Here is a 17,790-nt window from a genome sequence, read left to right as displayed (position 1 = left end):
GGAGATGGCAGTGGTACAAGGGACAGAAAGGTGGCCACAGATCCTCTGGGAGACCGAAAGCCAGGATGGGGGCGCTCTGGGCTCACTTTCCTTGAGCCTCCTCCCTCCAAAGCTACCCTGAGTTTGGGGACTGAGCAGAGTAGCCCTTCCAGGCCTCGCAGGGTTGCAGCCCCTCGCCGTCCGCCCGAGCCCCTCCCCCGGCCCGGAGCCCCTCCCCGCGCTTCCCCTCGCCGCGCTCCCCTCCCTTCCCTTCCCCTCCCTTCTCTGCTCGCCCTGCCTCCGCCTCCTGCGCCCACAGCGCCGGCCAGCGCCGAGCCCCCAGGAGCCCGAGCGCGGCCCAGGGGCGCCGCCGGCCCCTCCCCGGCGCGCTGACAGCAGGCCGGGCCCCCGCCCCGTACCCTCGCCGCGGGACACACCCCCCAGCCCTCCTCTGCGCCGCCAGTTCCCGCCGGCCCCACCGGGCGGCAGAGAGAGCGGGCAGGCGAGCGGAGCGCGGCGGCGCGGGAGGGAAGGGGCGCGCGGCAGGCCCACGGGAGCAGCCTGGGGTGCACGGAGCCCTCGTGCCCTCCGGGACAGTCGCCTGCCTGGGAGTCGCAGCTGTGGACGTCGGGAGTCTCGGTGGCGACTAGTGCGTGGGGCAGGGGTGGCGCGTAACCGCAGGGACCCGTGCAACGGGAGAAGGAGCCGGAACCCGGCCGGGATGAGAAGGTGAAGCCGCCGGGGGGCGCCACTCGCTTTGTGGGGAAGATGCTCGCCTACTGCGTGCAAGATGCCACCGTGGTGGACGTGGAGAAGCGGAGGAACCCCTCTAAACACTACGTGAGTACTGCTTCCACCGACTCCGGCAAGGGGCTGGCCAGTCTCGGAGAGCCGTGCCCCCAGGGGCAGCCTTTGGCTCCAGAGTTTGTTCACAGGGCTGTGATCTCTAGGGAAGCCTTTTCTGTCCTTCTTCTACTCCCCTGTCCCGGGTTTCTTTTTTTGGCATTGCAATTGGCAAGTGGCTGCCCTTGTCTGTTACAACGGTGAAGTCATGTGTCCGCCCGCTGCTTGGATGGATGGTGGGGGAAGCTTTCGTCAGAGCAGTCCCTTTGGGAAAGAGCATCTTCGTCGCGCTCCCTAGGGGCGCGGGACACTCACGCACTCGGCCTGGGATGCTTTTAATTGCTTTGACCGGAGACCCACGCTTCTCTTTCTGCCTTCCACGTTTGCTACTCTGCCTGCACCGGCTGGGGACAGAGGAAGCGCGTTGCCCCCTGCCCCCTCTACTCTTCGTTTCGAGCTTTGATTTCCTTCTTAAAACCATTGTGTCCCGCGGTGTGAGGAGAATTGTGGCTTTTCCTTTTATCCCTCCTCTGGACGTGACCCTTCGCCGGGGTCATTTCCTCGTAAGTGATGCTCTGACTCCAGACACGAGTAGGCAAATGTGGTCTGTGGTCTCGGAGGCACGGTTGACTGCCCCGCCGCCCCTCCCCCTTCCTTACCCAAACTTAATGAGAAGAGGCTAAGGTTGACCAGCTGGACTTCAGAGTGTGTGACAGTCCCCTTTCATCTCAGCCGGTCCTGTCTTCCAATCCTTTACACCTTTGGAAGAAAACACTTCGTCCTTCCGAATTGTTTGTTCCCTTAAAATGGCTTGCGGAGCTCTGCTCCTGGACTCCAGATAGAAGAGACTCACAGTAAAGTACCCAAAACACAGAAAACACAGGGACAGTAGGGCAGCCTCTTATTTGCAAATTAGGCATTTAAAGGAGCGTTTAGAATGCTCAAAGCATTAATTTTAACAATTAAAACGGGCTGTCGGTTGCTGCCCAAGATTGCACATTAGTCTCTAAAGTGCCTTCTAGTTCCCTGTTGAAGGGAGGCTGGGGTTTGTGGTGTAATACCAGCCCGGGGCTACTCTTTCTGCCAGGATCACAGCAGACTTGAAGGCAAAGTTCTGTGCAGTTGACTAATGGGGCTGGACTCAGATTGGGAAGAAGGTGAGAGTGGTCAGACCGGAGAGTCAGATCTGTGGTGGGTGATCCCTGACACACAGTCAGAGATCCTTTCCAATTGTGTAGTCTGGTGTTGAAAGCCATTACAAAAAAAATCAAAACAAAAACACCCCACAATTCTTTTAGGATCCGAGGAGGTGGCTAAGTAGGAGAGTCCTTGACTAGCAAGTTCCAGGTACTTCTAGTCCCACTTTGGGAGGGGGACGGGGAGAGGGAGGGGAAGAGGGGAAGGGAGAGAGAGAGAGAGAGAGAGAGAGAGAGAGAGAGAGAGAGAGAGAGAGAGAGTGTGTAGGGCTTAGATGACCAGGTGGCCACCCTGCTCCAAGGGCTGGTGTCCATTTGCAGGTCTCTGGGTTTCGTATATGCTGCCAACCATCTTGGTCACTTTGGGGGGCCACTGTAGACTGTCTTAAAGATTTTTTTCAGCCTTCAGTTGAGGCTGGTACTGCTTTCAACAGATGACTGTGTCTGCCCTGAGACCCTAGCAGGTGCTTTTCCAGCTCCGGATTGTACATGAAACATCCAGTTTAGCTCTGAGCAGCTATGCCCAAGGTTCCAATGTAAGACGCACTGGCAACAGAGTAGCGGCAAACAAGACCAAGACCTGCTGTTAGAAGTATGGAAACTGTTTGGTTTCCTTAAATGGCTCACCCAGTCACTGTGCAACATTGTATACATTCTTTAAAACTTCATGGGGCCTTGTATTGAAAAAAATTAAGTTCTTTTATGTGTCCGGGTGTTTGGCTTGCACGCATGTCTGTGCACCACTTGCTTGCAGTACCTACAGAAAGCCAGGAGAGGGCGTAGGATTCCCTGGATCTGGAGTTACAAACAGTTGTGAGCTATTTTGTGGGTGCTGAAAATTGAACCTGGGTCCCCTGCAAGAGTTGCCAGTGCTTGTAACTGCTGAATCATCTCCCCAGTCCTAGTTTCCTTACTTTTAAAGTGAGGGTATTAATAGTATGTATTTCATAGGGCTGTCAGGAGATGAGATGACATCACCCCTTGGAAGGACTTAGCCCAGTTCTGGGTACACACTGAGTACTCATCAAATATTAGCTAACTGTTGGCAAGAATCTGACAAAGAAAGTATCTGAAAACCAGCTATTAAGGGTCTGACTGAGAGGAAGGGAGACTTGGCGTTTTTAAGATTGATAATAAAGTGTACTGTGTGGAAAATACAAAAGAAGTCCTGTCCACTTCCCTTGGAATGATCATTTCCTCCCTTTCTACAGACAGAGTGTTTCCTGGGTCATCTCCACTTCCGTGTGAGAATGAATGGATGATGTGATTCTTGGGGCAGAGAGTGACGTCACCTAGCAGATGGGATCACACAGAGTTCTAGAAAACAATGAATGGAGTGTGCTATATGTTGTGGCTTTGTGGAGCTGGCTGGGGTGGATGGCTCATTTGGTGCAACCCTTTACTTACAGATGAGGAAACAGAGAGCCAGGTGGGTTACTTACAGAGTAGCTACTCCCAGCACTGGGGCTAACTGGCTTTCCAGCCTGTGGTGTGGGCTTTGTCCACTGAAGGTACCCCAAGTCTGGTTGAAGTCAACAAAGAAGAAAGATACATCGCTACACATTTTGGACACTGATACATAACCCAGGGGTGTCTAATAGTTGAAAGAGTCCAGTAGGGCTCTGAGGCAGTCCTCTCTCTTTTTGACCCCTTGTATAGTAGATACTCCACACCGGAAGGGCAGGTGTTGTGGATGAGGCATTCCGGTGTAGTTAGCTGGCAGGACAAGTTGGACCCAAGTCACAACCTTACACTGAGGAAGCACCGATGGAGTACCCAGCCTGTGCTTTGGTGAATTGCAGAGCGGAGTTTTTTATGGATGTGCACATTAGCCAGAGCTTGCAGATGAGGGAAGCTTGGAGCCCACGCAGGAGGAGCAGCACTGGCTTCAGAACACTGGGAACACATGCAAAGGTTCTCTCAGGACACCCAGCAGAGGGTGTGCACATCTCCACAAGGAGCGGGGGCTGAGGAGCTGGAGGGGTGTTTCTGTGCCTTGGGTCTGTTTATAAAAGGCAGACAAGTAGCTTCCATCTTCCATGATGTTCATGGTGCAGCCAGCACTTCCTTCCTCTCTGTCAGCCCCTGCCTCGGGTGGGGCTGGGAAGGGTCAGAGCAGCTGTTGCTTGGGTCAGTCTTCCTGCCTGGGAGCTGGGCTCCTGTCCTAGCTCTCAAGAGCTGTTCCTTGGGAGACCTTAGGTAAACTGGCTTTGGCTTCAGACCCTGTGTCTTAAAGATGGCCCTGCAGGTGCCACATGCAAGCCACAGCTGCCTCTATTGGAGGATTTGCTGATGTGAGTTGGAGAGCACAGAGTGCTTTGCACTCACAGGTGTGTATAGGTGTGTTTGGGGCCATATGGTGGCGGGGAGAAGCTTGTTTATCCAAAGCAAAGGAGACATTATGTCTGTTTGGATTTGGGAGGTGTCCTGCTTTCACAGTCATTTCCTTTCCTGAGTGTTTATTTCAGACAAATACCAGTCGTGAATGCGCTGATCCTCCACAGGACTCTGGGGGATACAAAGAATAGCCAGTGTCAGCAGCTACTTCTACGGTACCCAATGCTAACAGGCGTGCTCTCCTGTTGGTTCATTTACTGTAGAGTGTGTGTGTGTGTGTGTGTGTGTGTGTGTGTGTGTGTGTGTGTGTGTGTATGTGTGTGTTGCTTTGATCTTACTACAGATGGATTGACCAAAGCTTGGTGACGTTAACTAGTTGCTTGGACTCCCCACTCAGCCTCAATGGGATCTGAGTAAACACAGGTTAATTTTACTTCCCAAGGAGAAGCCCAAGACTTGGCTCTCCCCACTTGGTTAGTGAGCGAGTCCAGGCTCAGGCCTGTGTGACAGTGAGAGAGTGATACAGGGTGGCATTCGAGGGCCGCCTCTCTGGAAAGGTTACTGCTCATCCTGTGTCATGAAACTGGGTTTGACTGGTGGAGGGAGAGGTTGCCAGGGGAGCAGTATCTGTATCCAGTTGAGTCCTGGGAAGAGAAAGGAAGGGCAGACCTCTGAAACGGATACATTCTCCCTGATTTAAATCATCACAGATTGTGGTTGTGGTCCCAGGAGTTGTGTTTTTAGGATTCGGCACCCAACTCCTTCATCGCCCTTTGTTGGTTTTTTTTTTTTTTTTTTCCCTAAGCCTGAGGTTACGGTTCCAGCCTCACTGGAGGGAGAAGGGCAGCCTTAGATGGGAATAGACCCCCCCCCCTTTTTAGGGCCTTCTATTACGGAAGACGGGATAGCGGACAGATGGGGGTTCAAATACCACCGCTGGCACTTCCTGACTGTACAAGCCTGGATCGGTGACTCTGGGCTCCTCCTCACCTGGATCCTCATGCTGTTCCTCCCGGTGGTCTCATCACCAAAGCACCGAAGTACATCTAGGATCCATGGGGGACGCTGAGAGAAAAGGCAAAACTAGGCCAAAAGGAAGGCCCAGCTGTTGAGAGTCTGATGGGACATTGGGCCGTCTGCCCCGTGGAAAGCACCCAGCATACATGACACCAGCAAACAGAGGGCAGCTGTTCAGTCCTGGAGGGGATCCTGGCCGAGCACTGGGGCCTAGCCTTAGATTTCTGATAAGCTGAGGAGAGAAAGAATGTGGGCTGGTAGAGAAGGGAGAGGGGGTCGCTCCAGGTAAGGATGAGGTCGCTCCTAACCAGAGATCAGCACTGCCTGCTCCACATCTGCCTGAATCTGGGAGTGTGACTGTCTTACACAGACAGACAGACAGACAGACACACACACACACACACACACACGAATGAGAACCGTTTCTTCTCTATAAGAGGGAAGTGATCTAGGAGTGATTCACAGGGCTGATGAGGCTCCCTGTTCATGGAACAGCCAACCACATCCTTCAGGACCGTTGGGACAGGGAGCAGAGCCAGCCGTTCCTCATGGCTCTGTTCAGGGTTGAGTGTGAGGGATATTTTGAGGGGAGAGGGCAAGACAGAGTTGGAGTCACCGTGTGCGGTGGCAGGCGGAGGGGAAGGGAAAAATAAACCTATTTGATGTCAAGTAAGACCGGGTCCAGCTTCAGAAATATGAGCACTGGCGATTGCATTTTCCAAAGAGCTATTCTGGGGCCAGCTGACTTAATGGGCAGTGGGGGCTGTGAACTGGGGGCGTGCTGGGGAACGTCTGACTTAGGGTTTGCCTAGCCATCCCTGGAAATTGCCTTTTAATTTCCTCATCCTGAGTCACTGACCAGTCCCTTGGCCAGAAAAGTCTAACAGGCAACCCTGTTCTCTTTTGCCTCCTAATTAAAGAAAATAAAACAACTAATGGAGTTATCTGTACGGTAGTCACGCTTACTTGTCATTAGTGCTGAGAATCCAGGAAAGAGATCATGGGTCGGGACAGAACTCCAGGGACAGGAAGGACAAGGGGTGTGTGTGGGAAACGAGGTGGAGATTCTGGCTTTGGAAATAGGTTCTGAGTGAGGGCCAGCGGTGTTCTCTGCCCTGACAGTTGCCAAAAATAATGGAAGCTTCCAACAGGGGTGGTCAGTGTTTGTACAGGCTGATCCCCAGAGTGCGAGCTGCCTCCAGCCTGTTTGGGCTGCTCTTGTCTGAGGGTCATGGGCTGTAAGCAAGCAGGTGAATGGAGAGGGTCAGGGGCTTGGACCAGTGGGCAGGCCACGCCTCAGATAACCTCAGGCAAGTCGCCATGGTAGCAGCAGGGACTGAGCCCTGTTATATACACAGGGCTGGCCAGTGGGCAGCCAGGAGACCTTGCAAAGTGCAGCAAGCAGGTTAGGAGCTGACCTGAGGATCTGTTAGGGCCAGACATGGCGACAGTACTGAAACTGAGGGCTTCAAGATGCCCATGTGGGGGAGGCGGCTTTGTGCCCATTTTATAGGTGTAGACATGGAAGTCACATGCCCTTAGGATTCTCCCTCAGGGTAATTCTGTGACAGGGCTGTGATGCTCACCTCCGCCCCTAACAAGTTGGCCAGCTGCCACTTGATTCCCCATCAGAGCTGAGCCAGGGAGGGAGAGATAACAAGCCAATCCAGGGAGAATGTCCTGAGGAGTGGAAGGCACTCCAGTGCTCAGACACCCGGCCCGTCGCCACCACTCACAGCCACACCATGCCTCGGTTTCCACATCTGCAAACAGTGAAACAGTGTGGGTGGAAAGAGGACCCAGTTCCAGGGTCCCAGTAGAAAGCAAATGAATTCATCCTGACAGGGGTTCTAGAACCGTGCTTACACGTCGGAAGTACAAGGTCAGAATCCGCCAAACTGGTTCAGTCCCAAAGCGGGAAGACCTCTCCATGAACTGGAGTTTCCAGGGGAGGCAGGTGGATGGAGAAGGCAGCTTTCGTAGTGGGGTTTGGGAGTGATGAGGGTTGGCTGGGAGAGACAGGAATGGAACAACCAGAAGACAGTTCCGGGGAGGGGAAAGTGACGCCCTGCGGGGAACATTTACACAGAATCTAGTATGAACTCACCCGCCGTGGCTGTGAGGAGAAGGAGAACGGAGCATATGAGGACGGTGCAAGGTCCTCAGACGGCAGCCATGGAGATTCGGTACACCAAGCACTGGGGAGATGGAGACACGAGGCTCTGGGAATTTGCTAGTGACCTAGTCTAGCCAACACGAGGATTTTTTGAGGACAGTGATGGACTCTGTCTTCAGGGTATGGGCTCAGCAGGTCAAGATGTCTGCTGCCAACTCTGACAGCCTCATTTTGATCCCTGAGACCCACATGGTAGAAAGAAGGGAACTGATTTGGGTAAGTTGTCTATGACTTACACTTGAGTGTTTATACACGTACACACAGACACGCACATTCTCGCACAAAAACTTAAACACACAACACTGGACATACCACATACAAGTGCATGAACACTCACGTACAAGCATACACAAAGAAAGAGGGAGGGAGGGAGAGCGGGGAGAGCACCAGCTCACTGCAGGGCTGGTCTTCCTGCCACGGTCAGAGCTAAGGCCTCTTTCTAGGTGTGCCTTGGGGGGGTGTCTTGTGTTTGCCGGATTCCAGCCCCTCTTGTTCGTAGCCTTTGCTCCTAGTGGTGAGACTGCCATTTCAAAGTTGATTGCACCCATGCTCTTGGGGAAGCAGGGCCGCAGAGGAGAAGATGGAGCCACATCCAGGAGTGAGGCGGTGGCCGCCTCAGATCTCAGCAGTGTGTGGCTGGGGGTGGGGGGTGGGGTGGGAGCGGAGGGCAGAGCATTTCTGACCAATCATTTCCACCCATACTGTCTTGTCTGGTGGCGAGACAAAGGCAGGGCTTGCTTCAATTCTGAATAGCTCCGTGGGAGCCCAGAGGGATAATGGCTCTGAAGTCCCAGTGCCCCTCGGAGACATCCACCCCTCAGAACTCAAAGTTTTGCCTACAAGGCTTCATACCACCTCTTCATTCATTTGGTCCCCTACAGTACACCCCTGTATTCCAGTACCCCGACTCTTTAGGGGGATTGTCCTAATAGAAATAACAGCTACTGGTTAGGATACTTCCTTTTCAGAACCATTTAAAACTGCTGCCTTGACAGTTTCATATATGTAGGTATCGTAACCACCCCCCCTCCCTCCATCCATCCAACCCCACTCCCTGCCCCTAGGTCTCTCCCTCACCTTCATGCCCTATTTCCTTCCATAACTCACCAGGTCTAACTAGTAACTTCTTACTCACTAGAGCATCGACGTGGGGCCATCCAATGGAGCTCCAATGGAGCACGGGCAACTTTCCAGGGGCCACACCTGAGAAAACTGTGACTCTGGGTTTCCAGAAGTTATCAACAGTCAATAGCATTTCAGCTAGGAGTGGGGGTGGGGGTAGGGGTGGGGGTGGTGTCTCCTAAGCCCTTCCTTCATCCATGTTGAAATGCCTACTGGTTTGATCTTGTGCAGGTCTTATTCAAGCAACCCCAACTGTTGTGAATTCCTGATTGCCCTGGCCCTGTGACATCCAGAAGGTGTGATGTCTCTGTCTTTGTTTCTGTCTCTGTTTCTGTCGCTTTCTCTCTCTCTCTGTCTCTCTCTGTGTCTCTCTCTCTGTCTTTCTCTCTCTCTCTCTCTCTCTCTCTCTCTGTCTCTCTCTCTCTCTCTCTCTCTCTCTCTCTCTCTGTCTCTCTCTCTGTCTCTGTCTCTCTCTCTCTCTCTCTCTCTCTCTCTCTCTCTCTCACACACACACACACACACACACACACACACAATCACAGCACTCCTCCCCAACCATTAGCTTTTGGTTTTCTCTCTGCCTTGTCTTCTTCCCGTGTTCCCTGAGCGCTGATGGCCATGTGTGTAATACTTCATATGTGCCAAGGGGTATTCTCCTAACAGCCTCACACAGTGTGACTCTGCCACCTACACCTACATGGTACTGAGGAGCACGGGCAGGCTCAGGGAGCCCACATGAATCCCTAGGCACCTCAGAGAACATAAGCTGCACCAGCTCCCAGGGCTCCAAAACACGTTTCGTCTGTAGATTCTGTAGCTTCCAAGTGACACATTTCACTCCCAAAAAGACTAGATGGTCCCAGGACGTTCAGTCTGAGGCTTGGCTTTCGAGTACAAGTCACCTTTCCCCGTTTAAAATCCATTTGCCTACCTAGACATGGCTGCTGCCCTTAGGAAAGGAAGGCGCAGGTATGGAAGGGGTCCCCTGATTTCCCAAGCTGTATCTTAAGAAGTTGGCACAGGCAAGATTATGACAGAAAGCTGTTCCGGATTTCTGGGGACTCTCTCAGCCAGGCTCACCTGACCAGCTTCTTCCTGAGAAGGTTCACAGCCAGGGCTGTCCTGGGGGACACATTGGGTCCTCAGTAAGGATCTTCTAGGGCACAACCATTGAGACGACTTTCCTCTTTCCATGCCTTCCCCCTTACCTGAGGGGGAAGTGACACCCAGGTGGCTGTGTTAGCAAAGAGGAAACAGCTGCGCTTCTGCTCCTCCTCTGGGCTTTCTTTGGCCCCTTCCCTGTCACTTCCCTTTGTCCAGTAAGGAAACCACCCTCCCCAGGCCTGGGCGGAGGCGCACACGGGATGGGGCAGAGTCCTTTCCTCTGTGTGCACTGCACTAAGTCAGAGAGGGCTTCTGAACCTCACTGGGATCCCTAAAGCATGGGTGACCTTCAGATGTGGCGGAAAGTGATCATTCTTATCAGATCTGACCACAGCTCCAGGGAGGAAGGGGTGGTGATGATGAATTTACCTTCTAGGTGGGGTAAGGAACTGAGGGGCTGTGGACTGGTTTGAACCTCTGTCCTTTCTTGTGCAGCGTCTGGTAGAGCACCCTCCATTCTCAAGTGATCCACTTACTTAGCTGATTCCTGGAGAATAGGACCCGCATTACCTCACCACCATTCATTGTATGGCTACTTTGTATCCTGTGCCAGTGCCTCCAGGCCTCTGATTTGTAATCAGAGTTGTCTTTCTAGCCATTGGACTTAGGGCTGTACAGCACATATTTGGACATGTTTGTCCCTTCTCCTGGCCTGTGCCTGGTCTCTGTCACTGTACTTCACACACTTGGACCCTCTCCAGGGCTGCCTCAGGGGTCATGGGGACTTCTGCAGCCCAACGTGCTGGCTGTCCTTCTATGGAACATGCCCCTTGTTGGGAACCTGCCTCGCAGTTTTGCCTAGCTAGGGGTTCTGAGGGAAGAGGGGTTGCCCCTGTCCTTTGAAGTAGCTCCTTTGTAAACCTTTCAGGGTAGGCCCAGTTCTGATCCAGCTTTAGCCTGTTTCCTGGTGGCTGAAACCCAAAAGGCTATTTTAAGGGATTTGCCTGTGTGGGAGAATTTCTCTCGAGTGACAACAGAGAGGAGGCCTAGCTGCCTGGCACAGGGCTGGTGTGAGGCTCCCAGCTCTCCCAGGCAGGGGCGGCTGACGGTGCGCTTTGGCACAGAGGCCACCTCTTGGAGGGGACACCAGCTCTTACCGGTTAGATTGGGCTATGCAGAGATGGCTGCTGGTTCATCCCCAGTGGGTCGGTCCACTGATCCCTCTCACACACGGTTAAAGTCACGCAGAACAAAGTCTGAGCTCTTGGTTTCAAGCTGGGATTAATTATTTATGTCAGTCATCTCTCACTGGCAGCTTGAGCAAAAGAGCTTCGCTTCCCGCTGTGGTTTCTGAGGGCCAGACCCGGGAACTGGGTGCACTGAGACAAGAGGAAGTTTCTGGGGGAGCCCTGGAAAGCGCAGTTACTGAGCTAGGGGGTCTTCTGTCCGGGAGACCCTGGCCATTGCTGAGACGGTCCAGTCCCTGGTCGTTAAGTGGTGGAAGTGAGGTTTAAACTCAGATCTCTGCAGTGACAGAGAAGTGAGTTTTCTGCTCTACCCCGGAGAGTTGGGCCCCAACGTGAGAGTGTGCCACCTGCTCTCTCTATGCCCCCTCTCTAGGCTTGAAGCATCCACAGCAGGGTCACAAACAGCAGCATGCCTCTCTGCACTCTTGTTCTGGTCCCTGTGGTGTGTTCCCTAGAGCGTCTCCTGCCTACTTCCCTACGCTGTGGTCTAGTGAGAACAGGACAGGCCGATGTTCTGGTCTCATATGGAGTGCAGTGACAAGAGAAGGGATATCCTGTAGTGGTGTCCCACAGTTTTGAAGATGTCCCTTCTGGTGGCTTCCTAGGAGACCAGAGTCTAAGGGACTCGGCGCATGGGTCCCAGACAGAATTCCCAGGGTCGTAGATGCCACCGAAGGTCACCTGCCCACCCTGACCTCTAAGCCCAGCATTAACACGGTGAGGTCGCCGCTAACAGCTGAGATAAAACCTCAAAGTAGTTCCATTTATCTATTGTCCAGAGCCACTTTTGAATCCGGCTGCCGGGGGCTCTCTGTCCTTTCTCTTTAGAGATATGATGACTGTCGTGGCATTGTGGGTGGGATCAGGGGACAGTTTAAGTCCTTGGCACTTCTCATCCTCCTACTCGATCAGGTAAATCTAAGCCGTGGGACCTAGAGTAGACTCTGGAGAGACTTGGGAGGCAGCAGCCAGAAGTAGAGAGCCAGAGGTTGTAGGCAGGGCGCTGACAGCCTCTTCCGCATGGGCTGAGGTGAGGACTTGGAAAATCAGTCCTGAGTTGTGGCCCTGGCTCTGCCTTGCTGGTTTCACGTGGTCCCCTTTCCTCAAGCCCATGGGCTTCCGTTTCTGTCAAAATGATAAAAACCCTAACACTTAGCTCTTACGGTTTATGACCCTTTGTGGCGATCAGATGTTCGATAGGTGTCAGACCTGATTACCACCATTACCATCCTTCATGATTTTGTTTTTTTTTTTTTTTTTTTTTTAATTACCTTCTGGAAGCTTCCCTGCCCTCACATCTTGAGAGTATTTCCTGCGAGGTTTTAGTGTTTTGAATGGCTGTAGGTTGTTCGGCTCTCTGCGAGCCGTCGTTAACCCCCAGTCATTCATTTGTCCGGTCATTCATTGATTCCTAGGTTCCAGGCAGGGTGAGTACAAGAGGGTGGGTAAGAGGCCTGGCTCTGTGCCCTTGATAGTCTCGTGGGAAAGGGAAACACTATACAAACAAAGCGGTAAAAACATATTGTACGTCAGGTGGGGGATACACACTGCACACTAGAGCAGAGCGAGCGAGGCAGGGTAGGCCGTTGTTGGAGGAAGGTCACTGCCGCTCCAGTGTACAGAGAGGGTGGTTGGGATGGCGAGTCCTGTGTGGAGGTGAGTTTTGAATAGGACTTGACAGTTGAGGCAGTGAGGCATTGTGGGTACTCGAGAGAAAGAGTTGTGGGGGAGGGGAGGACCAAGAAGGGCTAAGACCCTGAGGGAGAGGAGCAGCAGCTGCCTTTTTCTCAAGGTGGAGCAAGGGGGCTCGGGTGTTTAGAGTGGTGTGTGTGTGTGTGTGTGTGTGTGTGTGTGTGTGTGTGTGTGTGTGCACGCGCGTGTGCACATGAGCGAGCAGGATGGAGTCTCTGCCCCTCCCATCCTGGACGTGACGTCCTCGGCTCTGCCGTGGCAGCTTCCTGATGACTTGTCGAAGACTCAGACTGACCCTAACACTGCTTGGGGTTTGATTCTGAGTCCCTTGAAAGACACAGCCCCCATCAGCAGTGACGTGGGTGGGGACCCCGGGAGGGTGGGCCCCAGAAGCATTGGCAGATGCTGTACGGAGATGTAGTGGCTGAAAGCTAACCTTAAAGCTGCCGTGTGCGGGGTGCTGCAGTAAAAGCCAGGAGCAGGAGGGGTCGTGGAGCTGTGCATGGTCACAGCAGTCTTGCTTTTTCATGGCCCTTACTCCAGCAGAGGCTCCAGGTCACGATGGGCCCTGGATCAGTGTGCTGAACCTGTGGGCTGAGGCTTTGCCCCGTGGAAATCTCCCCTCTCGCCCCACGCTTAGCACAGTTGTGGAAGCTGCTTGTTGGACGTTAGAACACACATCTCTCCCGGTGTCCTGTTGTCGGTGTGTCAAGGTGCTCTCAGCTTAGCCCACAGAAAACATCTGCTCTCCTTGGAGCATCTGCAACCCGAGAACCAGGTGTCTCTGTTAATTGACTCCATCGTAGACTAACCAGGGAACCTAAATGTACCATGTGATGGCCAGGGGAACTGTCTTCCAGGGGGCTAAATTGTAAATGCCGCCATGCTGATGGCGGCCCACTTTTGTAAGAACTCATTTAGTCCCTTCTACAGCTGTGAGAAAAGCACAGCTCCGCCCTTGCTGTGCTGCCAAGGGACCAGAGGCAAGGAGAGATTGATTTACCAACGGTCACCAGCCAGGAAGAGGTAGCATGGGGACTAAGGCTAGGCAGGGACACCAGAATTGCTTGGGAGCTCCTTAGCCTTCCAGAGAATCCTCCTTGTCAGTCACACCCTGCTGCCTGTAGATCTCTACTTGAAAGCCGGGAGTTAACAAGCAAGCCTCGGGATAAGGGGACAAAAGCCACGGGAGGCCAGCCCCTCTCCTTTCTTCAGACAGGAAAAACCATTTGTTATGGGATCACCACACTGCAGGGGTGGCTTTGTTGTGTGAGGTTGTCTTCCTGGGCCATTTACAAGTCGGGGTGGGGACCCTGTTGGTGGAGGCCCATTTAGGGTGTCTAGCAAGATACTTTTAACACCTAGGCCTAAGGGGAAGGCCAGCAGGTGGCTGGGGCAGTGTGGTCCTTGAGGGAGGGCAGGACATTCTATACAGTTCACTTTATCTTTGGAACTAAACAGGTCTTAACTAGTCCTCGGGCCCCAGAATAAACAGCAGCTGTTGCTGGCTCCACCCTTGTGTCTATTAACAGCCCCAGGCTCTTGGTTCTCTTAGCCCCTTGGATTTGGGGGTGGAGCTTTGCACTACAGAGCCTACCTAGAGGGTGTGCACTGGCCTGCCTCTCCCAGGCCCCATCACCACTCACTGGCCTCAGGCCTTCTGCCCTAGGAATGAGGCCAGGATCCATAGGGTCCAGAGTCCTGGATCAACTCAGCTCTTGTCTTTGCCATCTACTTACCTAGTGACTGTGAACAGAATTGTAACACCGAGCCTCTGCTTCCTCCATAAAAGCAGCTAATGATGTCTCTGTTGCAGGATGTCATGCCACAGTGTAAGTTTTACATACAAACACACACACACACACACACACACACACACACACACACACACAGAAACAAAGACACACAGACAGACAGAGAGACACCGAGAGACACACATATACACAGAGAAACAGACACACACAGAAACATAGACACACAGACACACACACACACACACACAGAAACAAAGACACACAAACAGACAGAGACACCGAGAGACACACATATACACAGAGAAACAGACACACACAGACACACAGACACACACACACAGACAGACACAGACACACACACAGACACACACACAGACACAAACACAGACTCACAGACACAAACACAGACACACACACACACACACACACACACACACACACACACACACACACACACAGACTCATGCACTCCTCAGATACAGTGCAAAGCAGGCTGGCCTTAAGCTTGCATTGTAGGAAAGATGACCTTGAACTTCTGATCCCTCCCTGTTTCCACTTCCAGGGTGCTAGAATTCCAGGCATACACCAGCAACCCAGACCCCAGGGCTTTGTGTTAGTCAAGCAGTATCCTCTGACCCTCCTGGTACAGTTATTGAAGACAGACTGCAGGACTTGATGTTGAATTTTGCCGCTCAGCCTTGTGGTTGGGGGAGCTGCTGACAGTTCCTGCCCCTCGATTTTCTTGTCTGTGAGGTGGGATGGTGGACCCACCCTGGCAGTGAGGGTTAAGCAGGCTGGCGTGTATAAAACACTCCAGACCACCCACCAGGTGTGGAAGAAGAGCTGGGAGGTACAGAACGGCATATCACGAGGAGTTCTCTCCACATGGAGTCTGTCACTGGTCACTTGTGGGCGGCAAGAGCCGGCTGTCGAGCCGACTCGATGGGTCTGGGTTTTTCAGCTCATTTGCTTGACTTTGTTTCCATTCTGTGGTCAGGACTTCATAAGGGTGAGGGTCAGTTCCTGTGAGGCGGGCTGGGAGCAGAAATGTGCTTAGGGACTTCCTTCTTGATGGTGTCCTGCTGAGAGAGTAGTGTACAGAAGACCCTGTGAGGGGCTGTGAACCTTGTCTCTAGTGGGTGAGCAGGTCTCCTACTGGCCAAGCACAGCAGGACGCTTCCCTGGGCTGCAACTGTGAGTCCGCATGGCTTCTCTCTGGCTCCTTACTCTTGGGAGCTCCTGCTGTCTTTTAGCCCTACTGGCTATGGTTAGGTCTTGAAAGATTGCAAGAGGGGCTGGAGAGATGGCTCAGCGGTTAGGAGCACCGACTGCTCTTCCAGAGGTCCTGAGTTCAATTCCCAGCAACCACATGGTGGCTCACAGCCATCTGCAATGGGATCCGATGTCCTTTTCTGGTGTGTCTGAAGACGGCTGCAGTGTACTCATATACGTAAAATAAAAAAGTGTACTCATATAAATTAAAAACAGAAAGCAAGCAAGATTGCAGGAGAAACCCCCATTAGAACACCCAAACAGAGAACTCATCTTTTGCAAAGAGAGAAAAACAAACATCAACAAAAACCCTCACCTAACAGTCCTGAGTGTGTTTGGCCCTGGCGCCTGGTTGAGAGAAAAAGATTCTCTGTGTATTCTCCCCGGGAGCCTGGCCCTTTAAAAGAAGTAGCCAGCATGGTGTTTCACACCCCCACCCCTGCTCTGTCTGCTTTTGTTCAAGAAGAGAAGTCTGTGATGGCTCCACTTTTAGCACCAGAGGTTGCCACCTTCTCCGACAGACAGGGAAGAGAAAGGAGGTTGTTGTATTCCAGAGAGAAATGAGAGTAGGAGCTCAAGGCTTTGGGCCCAGATTGCCAGTTCACAGTTCAGCTCCAGCATTGCTGCTGTGTGGCCCTAGGGAAGTCACTTCCCTCTCCTTTAAAAACCCGGAACCTCTGGCATGGCGTTGCTGGGAAGATTAAAAAGACGAGGAAGACACTGCCAAGGCCTGGTCCTGCCATCTCTGAGTACACACAGCAGGTGGATTCAACTTCCCAGAAGCCCGGGGCCTCTGGGGCCTGATGGGGTTATATTTAGAACACTCAAGAGGGCCACATGGTGTCTGTGACAAAGGATGGAGCCCGTGCATGTTTCTAGGGGGAGGGTGGCCTGCAGGTGAGGGAACCCAGCCCTTTTCCTAGCCGGCTGGCAGTGAGGCGATGCCTCCCCCAGGGCACTGTTTCCTCAGATGGATGATGACCGGGACTTCCTGTTAGGGTTGCTCTGAGAGTCATTGTCAGCATGAAAGCTTGCAGGAGGCTCTTTCCGCTAACCACTCAGCCAAATATAAGGCATGAGGAGGGGTCTTCGTGTCAGGCAGGGTTCATGCAGACCAGGGAGCTTGCTCTGGCCCGCAGACGAACCTGGGAACGGCTGTGGGAAGGACACAGGGTGTTGCCATCCCCGGGGATGGACTTGCAGGTGATAGCAGAGTGGAGTTAGCATGCATTTGAACCCGTGACTTAGAGTCTGAACCAACCAAGGTAGCAAACTCCTGCTGGCAGCAAGTGGTGGAGCTAGCACTGAGGCTGTAAGCCAGGGACCCCCCCCCCCAGACCAGACAGTCTTTTGTGCCGTGTGTGGCCTCTCTTGTCACAGAGGAAAAGAACATGGTTTATGCAGGTCTGTTGCTGCAATGGGAAACAGTTTCTAGAGTGACCCAATGGAAAGGATTTGATACACACATTTCCAGGAGATCATCAGGGATGGTTGTAGCCAAGGAAGGCAGGAGCCGTAGAAGTCGGGCCTCTAAAATGAGGGGCTCCAGGAAAGAAATCCACCCCCACCACCACCACAGAAGCTCTGGGAGATGGTAGAAATCCGGTCTGTGTGGCATAGTCAGGCGGGGAGGAACAGAGTAAGGGAGGCACGGAAGGTCCTGGCTGCTGGCCTCTATGCCCAGAGGAGACATGCATGAGGGAGACACTGTGTTAGCTGTGAAAATATTGTCTGCAAAGCAGGGAATGAGTTCGATGTCCTGAACTTTAAATGCTTCCTGGGACAGCCTTTGAAATGATAGGGAAAACAGGAATTCCTAAGATGGTAAAAGGCATTTTTGAGAAAATGTGTGTGTGTGGGGGTGTGTGTGCATGCACGTAAATGTGTACACACGTGTGTGTGCATGTGTGCGTGCGCGTATGTGAATGTGTGTACATGTCTGAGTGTGATGTGTGGATGTAGGGTGTGTGTACATTCTGGCTTGTGTGCTTGTGCCATTGGGTGATGGGTCTGCCGTTGGGTGATGAGAGCTACTGGGTCACACTGTTTCA

At 52.9% G+C, this 17,790-nt stretch overlaps 1 protein-coding gene across 3 annotated transcripts in view; it reads left to right on the top strand.

Annotated features, from left to right (window-relative positions):
* The first annotated feature begins 296 nt into the window (after nt 1-296).
* Sh3pxd2a (SH3 and PX domains 2A) overlaps nt 297-17,790 on the top strand; it is a 198,869-nt gene continuing 181,375 nt past the window's right edge. For all 3 annotated transcript variants that reach the window (XM_032892159.1, XM_032892160.1, XM_032892158.1), the window contains exon 1: nt 297-819. In XM_032892159.1, the coding sequence (XP_032748050.1) occupies nt 748-819 (72 nt within the window). In that variant the 5' untranslated portion in view covers nt 297-747. The remainder of the gene's footprint in view (nt 820-17,790) is intronic.

The sequence above is a fragment of the Rattus rattus genome, chromosome 2 (genome assembly GCF_011064425.1).
Source record: "Rattus rattus isolate New Zealand chromosome 2, Rrattus_CSIRO_v1, whole genome shotgun sequence".
Classification (NCBI taxonomy): Eukaryota; Metazoa; Chordata; class Mammalia; order Rodentia; family Muridae; genus Rattus; species Rattus rattus.
This window is presented reverse-complemented; position numbering and strand designations above follow the sequence as displayed.